The 11929-nt window shown below is 43.0% G+C and overlaps 1 protein-coding gene across 1 annotated transcript; it reads right to left on the bottom strand.

Moving 5' to 3' along the window:
* Positions 1–336: 336 nt before the first annotated feature.
* Positions 337–10161, bottom strand: LOC147904870 (amino-acid permease BAT1 homolog). Its single transcript, XM_087388860.1, has 8 exons — positions 10011–10161; positions 9648–9908; positions 5906–5924; positions 2902–3121; positions 2158–2339; positions 1783–2072; positions 1532–1661; positions 337–1428 (listed from the first exon to the last, which is right to left on the bottom strand). The coding sequence occupies exons 1-8, from the start codon at positions 10097–10099 to the stop codon at positions 1051–1053; spliced, it is 1569 nt and encodes a 522-aa protein (XP_087244986.1). The 5' UTR covers positions 10100–10161; the 3' UTR covers positions 337–1050.
* Between the last annotated feature and the right edge of the window lie 1768 nt (positions 10162–11929).

The following is an 11929-nucleotide window of genomic DNA, read 5'->3' as shown; positions in this document are numbered from 1 at the left end:
TTCGACTTATTATAAATTCATAATTCATTCTGCCTTTCCCCTTAGGCATCCTACCGCACCCTAGTTATAAAAGCTCTAGAATAATCAGAGGTATGTGGAAGGAAATACTAGTTAATGATGTAATTGTTCAAGCATCTCTACACACACAAAATCCTCCTTCAACATCATGGTAAAATGCGAAAAATAGTCCATGTTTGCGATGAGAGAGAGAGAGAGAGAGAGAGAGAGAGAGAGAGAGAGAGGTTCAAGAGGGGGGGAATTATTCCTGCAAGACGTAACACCATAAGGATAGCCAAAGGGAATTAAACCCATGTACACACAACACACAATAGACTAACCAGTTTGCCTCATTGACAGCAGCAGAAATCTGGGAGCACATATAGGACAAGGGACTTCAGTCCACGACCTTATGCCATACGCTGTAGCAAGAGAGAGAGAGAGAGAGTTTTGGCCTCCCATATATGGAGGCCTAAGTAAAGCCGATGGCATTGAGAAGCTCATTTTTTTGAGGGATTTGTGCCATTTGGTAGAAATCTAGAGTCTCCTCTCTCTCTCCACATTTTTAGCCCCCTCCTCTCTCTCTCTCTCTCTCTCTCTTTGCCCCTCCCTCCGAGTCCGGACTCCCTCTCTTCCTTTCTCTCTCTTTCTTCCTCCTCTTGGGCAGGCCTATTGAATGATACATATCAACAAGATAATCATTCATCTTGTTGGACAAGTTATAATTCTTGGGTCCATGGAAAGTCGATGCGTATCCTTATTGACAATGTTAACAATCAAGAGACTAGAGCTTCCCTCTGCAGTTTGCTGAATCCTGTACTCTATTGTCGGTTATAAATGCTTGTTGTAGTATACTTGGCCCGTGAGGGGTCGATGTTTGTGACCTACATTGGCTGCACCAGCATCACGTCCATGTGGATTTAATCTGCAAAATTAGCTTTCCATTGCAGAGAAAATTTATGTAGGCGCATTTATGCATTGTAGGGCCATAAAATAGATACACCCATTCCTGAAGCACTCTCTGGTAGAGCACTTCTGACTACAATAATAGATTTACAATGTACTAGTTGCTAGTGCGATTTCTGTTTCTTTGATATTTGCCACTGGCCCTTTAAACCAAAATCGCGCTTTCAGGAACCAGCTTCCAACAACAAGCACAAGAACTCCTCCAACAGCAACTGGCGTGTAGTTGAAGTCTGTAGTGTCAACAGGATATGCTACAGGTATACAGAATAGTACAGTAATTATAACTACCCACGTCACCGCTGTCCATCCCACAATAGGACTCAGAGCCCCAAGATGAAATGGGCCAGGAACAAAGCTCTTACGTGCAAGTGTGACACGAAAGAATGTAGGTAACGCATAAGAGATGTATAATCCAATCGTGCAAATCGAGACCATAGCTTGGAAAGCTACAGTACTGCCAAGGGACTGCAAATAAAAAAGTTTTTATCACCATCCAAAAAAAAGATAGTCATGTAGAACTCTCAAAAATGAATGAATGATTCACAAATAGGCAGACAGACCCTCTCACCGTCAAGGCCATAAAGAACGCAACACTTGCGGAAAGCCAAACAGCACTGAAGGGAACCTCCCATTTGTTGACTTTGTGCCATATATTTGAAAATGGCATTGCGCCATCTCTTGAAAAAGCGTATACCATCCTGCCAGAAACGCTTATAAGAAAAAATGCTGGCATCGGTGCATAATGGCTACCTTAGATTACTTAACAGATAGTGGCAATGTAAGGAAGCTCAAAATACAAAATTTATTGGATATTGCCACCTTGAATTGACAGTAATTGAGCTCATGCCACAAAAGAAGATAGCCACAGCAACTACTCCAAGACAAATGATACCGCCTGTCCCAGAGCCATATCTGTTCTTGAAGGCATCGTAAAATACTTGGGCAATTGCATATCCATTTGCATCATTAGATGGGTCCAGTACATGACTTAAATCATTGATAGCAAATGCGATGCCCAGTAGATAGGCCCAACCAGCCACAATTGATATAGCTACTGCGCTTATGATTCCATATGGACCATTCTTGTCAGACATCTTTGTTTCCTCGGACTGCAGAATACCAGATAAAATGAAGCAAACTGCAACGATACATGTCCTTTATATAGTATTTCTTAACTGCAATTCACATCCTTACCATGTGAGCAGACGCATCATAGGCACAAATTGAATACTGGCCAACAAGAAGTCCAATGAGAAAGATGTATACTTTGCTGCGAATACCAGATGCGTTGTCTGTGTGAAAGCTTTGGAACACAAACTCTGCACTTGCTCTTGTGGGGGAAACAGCGGGTACAAGTACTGTGAGAACAATGACCCCTGTAATATTGTTGCAAGAAATAACCGTAAAAATATTTTCTGCAGAATTATCAATAATCCGTGCAATACTCCTTGAATGCACATGATTGTGATATCTGCTAATACCTTCTATAGTTAAAGTGCTAAGTACCTTCTATAGTTAAAGTTGAAGTTGTGCGCAATACTCGTGGTGGTATCTGCAAGTACCTTCTGTAGGTAACGTTGAAGTTGTGTGCTATACTCGAAGTTTGTGTGCATGGTTGTGATATCTACTAAGTACCTGCTATAGTTAAAATCATTGATCCTCTATAAGAATAATACCTTTGACTCTCAATTCACATGCTGTACGTGGTAGTATCATCTGGCACACATCTATATTTTAGAGTTGTTGATGAGGTGTGTGCATCATTGTGATATATGCTGGATTCAGTTTTTGCTTCAAACAGAAGATTATACTTTTTATTGCTTGTCACAACAGATGGTCATTTGTTATATCGCCTGATTGACCAACAAATTATCATTTCTGATGTTGTCTGAGAAGAGAGCAGATAATTTGTACAATTAAAAAAACAAAAGAACTCACCAACAAGATTCCATACAGCAGCGATTTTTTCAATGTAAGAGAGCCAGTGGATAGAAAGGCTATTAATAGCCGCATGGATGCCAAGGATCCCCCCATGGAAGCATATCACCACATACTTTGACGCCATGTATCCCCCACCATTAGCACCTCCAGTGCTTAGCAGTACAATAATTCGAAGCAGTACTGCCAGTGAGTAGTCCACACTGGTGGTTCCAGCCCACTGCATACCACATCTCCAAAAGGTGAGGCTATAAAAGAAACTAAAATTGAAAACCCCACAACAGAATGGAAACGACTACAGAAAATTAAGGCCTGAAAACACCAAACCATAGCACTTTCAAGGGGAACAAAAAAATGCTTTGGAATTTGGAAGTGCATGTGGAACCACCATTTCTCTTTCACACATACGGCACAGAGCGTTCATGGCTTTTCCACTCTCCAGATTGGTTGCTACAACTTCATTTCCTTCCTACATGATTTTGTACGAGGTTCTCACAGGAATGTATCTTTGGAATTCTGTAGCTTCATTTCCTTTCTACATGATTTTGTTTGAGGTTCTCACAGGAATGTATCTTTGGAATTCCGTAGCCTGGCCATACTTAATACAAGTTCTCTCTTTTTGCCAGAAAAGGAAAAAAAAAGAGGGATCTGGACACATGTGACATGCTTTTCATTACAATGACAGCTAGCACACTATGGGCAGCAAGTACAACTAGCACAGGTAGGATACATGGGACTTAGGGTTACTTAGGCCTGTAAGAGATGTGCCTAATATACACTGCCTTAGGGCACGTTGGCCTCACGAGCAATGACTCCTTACATTGTCACCCCTTAAGGACAGGGCCCATGGTATGGGACACACATTCTTACTGTAGAAGTCAACTGGCTCTGGATGGTCTAGACCCTAGGCTCAGCAGTGGCTCGGCATATAGAGTGTACGGCAATGAGGTGAGCCAGCGAACTCTCCCTTTATGGTTCATGGTGATCTATGGTTCGTTTTTGCAAGTTATGTATCTTGATGTCTGTCACCTGATGAAAAGAGGCCTATGGTTAAGGTCAAATACAAACTCTAGCTTGTAGGGCTGCTACAAGCTCTACAAGTTGACTAAGTTACTGCAATCCTAGTGCAACCCATAGTTCATTGGTAAAGCTCTAGCTCCACTCTGCTGCTGTGGCCCATGTCACAGTTCTAAGTTGCAATTGCAACCCCACTGCCACAACTCCAAGTTGCAGTTGCAGCTCTACTGCAGCTGCTGTAGGCCATTTTTGTGGTTACAGATACAATGTCGCAGCTAGAGCTCCACTGCTACACCTACAGCTGGGAGCTTTGTCCCACTTCTTATGAAGTGTACTGAATAATGCATGGACTTGAATTGCTGAGTAGAAGGGCACAGATGCCTCCATATTTCATCAAAAAAAATTTATTGGTAGGTCTCATCCAAGAAGCGGATTCTAACAAGGGAACATAATAAAATTTGCCTTGTGCAACATTGGACAAGGACGCTTATATGGTTGCACACATTACAGGAAAGGGATGTAAGACAAAACATTATACATCCACATATACGCATTGAAGCACAGCAGCAAGCCTAACATCAACCCTGCAAATTTCTTAGTGCAGACGTTGGCATCAAAGTTTGAAGGTTGAGTGCAGCTGCGTCCAGGGTTCCACTGGTAATTTGTTTGCATCGTTTCACTTTTGCCCCGTTTAGATTGCAGTTCTTGTGATTGCAAAGTATAGCAACAACATTCAGCAAACTTCTAAACACATAAAAAGAACAAATGGATGTTGCAAATTTGAAAACTATGATGGATAGAAATTGGAGGGGTCACATGGGAGGTTCAAAAGCAAGTCCAAGAAATAAGGATTCCAGAGACGTAGGCACTTCAGAAAGCCTCATCAATGAAAGAAAATTATGCAATAGTAGTGCTTAGACCTTTCAATTCATTGTTTAAACACAGACCTGGCCAAGGAGGTTGAACCTGCACATAAAATCAGAACCAGATGGATAAGACAAGTATACAAATTTATCAGGTATCACACATCCACACGCCATAAGCTTTGAAGCAAAGATTCAAAAATAGAATCAACCCTTCAAGTCTCCGAATGCATACATGCACATAGAATTTTAAATCTTGCACTCAAGTTCAGAGCTTCACCGGCATTCCGGCAAAAAAAATTCCACGCATTCAAACAACGCACACACCTCATAAGCATGTGACTACAATAAAAAAACTAATCTATCTAAGAAAATTGATGTCATTCATGCAGCAAGCGATTCACATACTGAGAGCCAAATCAACAACACCAATCCAAGATTTTGCCTTTTTCTGTATTGCTTATTATCCTAATTTCTCACACGAAGGTGAAATGAAATTGTCTTTAAAGGGCATTCTTTCTTGCCACTTAGTAAACAGCACAGAAGTCAAGGTTATGAATATTGTGAAGGTCTCATCCAAGACAGCAGATTCTAACAAGGGAACATAATACAATTTGCCTTGCGCAACATTGGTTAAAACAGGAACAAGGATGCTTATATGGTTGCACACATTATAGGAACATGGTTGTAAGACAAAACTTTATCAAGTCTCACATCCACGTATATGCTCTGAAGCACAGCAGCAAGCATAACATCAACCCTGCAAGTTTCTTAGTGCAGACGTTGGCATCAAAGTTTGAAGGTTTAAGTGCAGCTGCGTCCAGGGTTCCACTGGTAACTTGTTTGCATCATTTCACTTTTGCCCCGTTTAGATTGCAGTTCTTGCGACTGCAAAGTATAGAAACAACATTCAGCAAACTTCTAAACACATAAAAAGAACAAAGGATGCTGCAAATTTGAAAACTAATGATGGATAGAAATTGCAGGGTACACATGGGAGGTTCAAAAGCAAGTCCAAGAAATAAGGATTCCAGAGAAGTAGGCAATTCAGGAAGCCTCATCAATGAAAGAAAATTATGCAATACTAGTGCTTAGACCTTTCAATTCGTTGTTTAAACACAGACCTGGCCAAGTAGGTTGAACCTGCACATAAAATCAGAACCAGATGGATAAGACAAGTATACAAATTTATTAGGTATCACACATCCACACGCCATAAGCTTTGAAGCAAAGATTCAAAAAATAGACGAATGCATAAGTGCACATAGAATTTCAAAGCTTGCACTCAAGTTCAGAGCTCCACTGGTCAGTCGTTTGCATTCCGGGAAAAAAATTCCACGCATTCAAACAGTGCAGACACCTCATAAGCATGTGACTGCAATTAAAAAACTATATCTTTGATGTCATTCATGCAGCAAGCGATTTACATCCTGAAAGTCGAATCAACAACACCAATCCAAGCTTTTGCCTTTTTCCGTAATGCTTAGTATCCTAATTTCCCACATGAAGATGAAATGAACTTTTGTCTTTAAAGGAAGGAAGAAAGCTACAACGCTTCCTGCACAGCTCTGCTTCAGCTCCTATTTACTGTTACAGTTTTCTCTATAGGACATTCTCTCTAGATATAATATTTGCACCCAAAAAAATCCAGTAAGCAGAAGAACCGCCAAATGGATATGTCGATATATACAATTTAAAGGGAAAAGTAGCGTTGGTATTTTAGGCCTACAAGTGGAGCAAACTCAAAGGAACGAGGACACAATATGTGAAAGGAAGTCAGGCATGAGACACGTTAGCTTAAAATAAGCCCAATCTATAGGGACCTCCCAAACAGGACAGCCCTCCGAAGCCAAAAGACACTACAGAACATGGTCTGTAGCAGGTCGGTAGCCCATGATCTGTTGCATTGTCGCTTAAGCAGCGTAATGCCTTGGTACAGGATGGGGGCACCTGAAGTACCCCACCTGCTCCTATGCTATAGAACACAGACAATCCGGGAGAACTATCCTGGCTAGTGGACGTGAGGTAGTCCCACGCGCTGGGCCTCCGGTTATGTCTGTACCAATCTCCGAAATTTGTACAGACTCATGAGTCACTGCTGAAGATTGTGCATGCTCCAAGACCCCAAGGGGCCACTGTCCCACTATGCCCAATATCGATGTACTTGTGGGCACCCCCAAGATTTGCCTTTTGAGTTTCGGCCCTTTAGACAAGCTGTGGAACACTTCAGCTAGCACTATATTTTAGACTTGGCTCCCTCACTTTGTTTTAAAAGAGGACATAGCTCTAAGGTCCAGAACAGATGGATATTAGGATTATGGAATTTCTAATAACTTATCATCGTAGAAGATGACGGGTCTCTACGGTATAGATGATTCTGTATTGAATTTGCATCCGCGTCCTCCGCCAGGGCATGGGCTCCATCAAAGCCTGCACATAAACATTTGGTAGTGGTGGACCAGACCTTTATAACAGGTGTAGTACAGATATGGGGTACTGCAGACATGAAAGAGTCTTAACCATGGACCAATATAGGAGCATCCCGTGGCAGATCAGACCATGAGGAGTTGTTGAGCGATAGAAGCAAGAACGCACAGGCACAAACCATAGAAGTCACAAGGCCCTTGTGATTGGCCTTCACAAGAGAAAATACTCCCATGAGGAGTTCCAGAGGAGAACGGGGCTTGAAGGCACCACTATGAGGCAACCCAATCCCACAAGGGTTACGAGTTAGATACAGCTGTGACATGCGCTGAAGATAACCATTCAGCTCCTCAACTGGATATCATATGTTGGAGGGGATATGGGAAGCTGAGAAGTATCTGTTTTCTGGAAGACAACGTGGTCACACATACTTCTCAAATGAGAAGTTCAAACATGCAAATGCAAGCTACAAGAGATATCAACAAAAAGACTTGTGAACCCTGGGAGTCCAAGCAACTACAGTTGACCAACTTGTCCACATGTTTTATGTGAGAGCAAGGAGTCCTACGCCCACAAGAACTGGAATGTCAAGAATATGCTTTGTCTTTGGCAAGATATGCATTGTGCAACACCATCCATGTAATTATGTTGACATGTTCTGCTGTAGATGCATTATATTACCATCTTCTTGCGTTATGAGTGATTTCCATGTGCACATACATATTCCCCAATTGTAAAACATGCACTGTAATAATCTCTCTGCCCGTCATTGTCACAGCCTTCCTAACATCCTGACGATTGCAATTTTTTGATCAAATAGAGGACGAGAAACATACGATGGAATGCTTCTGAAATTGTCTAGCTGAACTATCTTATTTAAAGTTCTTTTGGATCCCCTCTGGCACCTGGCTTTCATCCAAATGGACACGAAAAGTTCCAAATAGGCGATTCGGCATGGAAATCAGTTTCCCAAGATGAGCTACATCCTAGTCTAAGTCTCCAGGAACAAAATTGTAACCACCCTACAACAGCAAGGTGTTCCCGAGAACATCTGAGCCACAACAGTAAAGATAAAGAAATTTCCAATTCTGAATCAAAGGGGGTGCAGATGGACCTTTAATGGCCACTTCATTCCCCAATCTAAGCAGCAGGTGCTGCATCACCTGCTTGATGTTGCACACAAACGATTACTCGTTAAAAGCTGCCTTTGTACAATTGGCCGGAAAGACTAGGCTTCCCAATTAAGAAAGATGGCGATTGGATTTTGAAGAACTGTGCTTGATGAGATTGGACCTAATGTGTGCTGCTGTGTTGCAGTTATTGACAGAGTAATGGGGATGCCCCATTGTAATGGCTCGTTGTTCAATTCCCAGGGATGCTTTTAGAGTATGAAAAGGGTGGAGATTTTTTGCCCAATGTGAAATAGCAGCCAAACGTCAGCCTGGACATGAAGGTCTCCTCTGCCAATCCAAAATTTCAACAGCACGCCCAGTGGTTGACACGAGACAGTAAGAAGCGAATCACGACCTCCACAACTGGGCCCCTCGAGATGACAGGCATCGGCAGCTCTTTTAGCTGAATAAGCAAGCTTCATATTTGTGACACCGCAGGCGGGGCAAGCAGAATCTAACCTAATGAACGGAATGACCGAACTAGTTTGTACGATTGCACACCGTTTCTCTGCCCTCCTGGAAAAACAGTCACCTTTGCCAGATCATCTGATTAGTGCTTATTGAAGAAATGGACTCGAGCTACTGGAGATGGAAGAGCACATCTTGGTCTCTGGGGGAGGGGGAGGAGCACGTCTTGGACATGGAATGTGTGGCAGGGAGCGGAATGACCGCGAACCTTGGAAGGCACTGGCGTGGAACATTGGCATACTTCTTATGCATGAGGCCAGCGACTTCTGGGATTTTAGAGACGTGATCCTGGCAGTCTAGTGCCAGCTTGATCACTATAAATGCAACTTTGAGAACCTGTGGATGACGTTTGGAAAGATGCCAGTCTCCCCTTTCTGGTCTTTGCATTATGCCTGTCTGCATATGCTTCTGGATGCCTAGTGTAAAAATTACACCGCTACCCTACACCCTGATGGGGGTATTCTCCCATATTTGATATTTGTCTTGTACCCGCTTAGTCTTCGGTGACCTCTATGGGGATTGTCGCATCGTTGTTTAACAGGAAGTCTCAGATTGTTCGTCTTTGCTTGAATAGAATTAGACTGCTTCAACCAAGCTTTTTAAGAAAAGTATCGCTTTAAAAGGATTCTACAGAAAATCTTCCCGTCTACGTGCTATTCTTTCTTCGAAAAAAGCTCGACTAGTTTCACTTAAGTATGCCAAATCTTAACAAAAAAAGCACCAGCGAACGTCTGGCAAGCAAACTGCGGTGTCTCCGTACAACGACAACAAAGAGGAATTCTGGATTAAATATCACACATACCAGCCAGTTATCCAGGATGCAAATGGTCCCCATTCTTTCCCGGCAAGTCTGTAGCTCCAGAAATAGAGACCCCCCGAAGTTGGATAAGCAGAGCATATTTCTGCCATTGACAAAGCCACCAACATGCAGAAAAACCCAGTAACGAGCCAGCCGTAGGTCATAGATATGGGACCGCCGTACGTTAGACCGGTATTGTAAAGCGTCGTCACTCCCATGAGGATGGAGATGGTGTTGAAACAGAAAGCGAAATTGGCGATCATCCTGCAAGGTGAAAGGGAGAAGAGAAGAAATTCGAGCTGAGGAGGCGGACGATCGAAACGAAGAAATGAAAGGTGCTAGAGCTAGTTGAGTTGAAGGACGTACGAGAGGTCACGTTTGAGTTCCTGCTTATAGCCAAGCTCGGTGAGGCGAAGATGGCCGGAATCGGAGGAGGAAGGGGGGGGGAAGGCCATGGAAGGGATGGGCGATGAGAGGATGAAGAAGAGGAGAAGGAAGAGCTCTTCGAGGATGAAGGAGATGGGTCTTGAGCTGATGCTCTTATAGTGTTATGCTTAGGTAGGGCCTTAGCACATGGATGGGGCTAGCATGGGTTTAGGATGGGATTATTTTTGTACACCAACTGGTCTAGGATCGATTTAGAATGGGAGTAGACCATGTCCTCTAGACCCTCGCAGCCAGAATGGATTCCCCTTTTTTAGGGATTCAAACACATGGAAGGATGACATGTGTCCTTGCCCCCACAAGGTCCCCACCTCTTAAACACTTGAAATGATGCCATGTGTCCTCTTAATCGGTTTTAGCTTCTTACAAAAATCCCCATCGTTGAGAGAGAGAGAGAGAGAGAAAGAAGAAGCTTAGAGAGAGAAGAAAAAGAAGAAAGAAGAAGAAGAGAGAGAAAGGGGGAGAAAATCATGGCCAAATTTTCGAAATTACTACAATCGGTTTTAGCTTCTTACAAAAATCCCCATCGCTAAAGCCTAGCCCAGGGGCAAGCCAAAAGGGGGAGAAAAAAATGGGGACAAAAATAGCAAGCACCAATTGGATGAGGACAAAAATAGCTGCCCTCGAAGAAGAAGAAGAAGAAGAGAGAGAAAGGGGAGAAAAAAATGGGGACAAAAATAGCAAGCACCAATTGGATGAGGACAAAAATAGCTGCCCTCGAAGAAGAAGAAGAAGAAGAGAGAGAAAGGGGAGAAAAAAATGGGAACAAAAATAGCAAGCACCAATTGGATGAGGACAAAAATGAGCATGCCAAAAATAGCATTTTATCATCTCCACCAAAACCAAATGATTACTATAGCCTTTCCTACGGCCAGGCCAAGAACGGGGGAGAGAGAGAAAGGGGGAGAAAAAAATGGGGACAAAAATAGCAAGCAAGAAGAAAAAGGGGAGAGAGAGAAAGGGGGAGAAAAAAATGGGAACAAAAATAGCAAGCAAGAAGAAGAAAGGGCAAGAAACAAGTTGAATGTAGCAAGCACATAGGACAAAAATAGCAACGGTGGATAGCCAATCACCCGTTTGCACGAGTCAATAAAGAAAATCCACCACTAGTCAAATTCTGCCACCCACCCAGCCCCAGATAGGAAATTTATCATCTTTGAGAGTGCAAAACGATTACTATAGCCTCTCCCTCCGGGCAGGCCAAAAAGAAGAAGAAGAAGAGAAGAAGAAGAAGAAGAGAGAGAGAGAGAGAGAAAGGGGGAGAAAAAAAGGGGATAAAAATAGCGAGCAAAAAGAAGGAGAGAGAGAATGGGGGAGTAAACAATGGGGACAAAAATAACAAGCAAGAAGGAGAGAGAGGGGAGTAAAAAATGGGGACAAAAATAGCAAGCAAGAAGAAGAAGAAGAGAGAGAGAGAGAGAGAGAAAGGGGGAGAAACAATCAAATGCCATATTAGGCACAAATAGAAAATTTGTCATCTTTCATAAAACAAACTCATCACTATAGCCTTTCCTCTCGGGTAGGCCAAAAATTGTCTCACTCTCTCTCGTCTCCTTCAAAGGCTTCCATCGCCCGCCGTAAGACGTCGATCTCAGCCTTTCGACTAACATTTCTCCTTATCAATCGTCATCTTGAAACTGCCCGAAATCATTGCCCAATTTTGAAATCTCTCGCGTTGTGGCGTGGCTCCCCACGACTCTGACGGAAGGGACACGAGGGATCCGCCTTCCCCCCTCATACAATGGGCTCTACCCGCTCGTCATTTTATGAGGGGGAAAGGCGTGCCCCCTCCCTTTCCCTACTCCATCATCACCACCATCGCTCCTCAATGCGCTCTCGGG

Source organism: Dipteris shenzhenensis, chromosome 2 (genome assembly GCF_047967505.1).
Source record: "Dipteris shenzhenensis isolate YYH24624 ecotype China chromosome 2, Dip_SZ_1.0, whole genome shotgun sequence".
NCBI lineage: Eukaryota > Viridiplantae > Streptophyta > Polypodiopsida > Gleicheniales > Dipteridaceae > Dipteris > Dipteris shenzhenensis.
The sequence above is the reverse complement of the archived record's forward strand: the minus strand, read 5'-3'. Positions and strand labels throughout refer to the sequence as shown.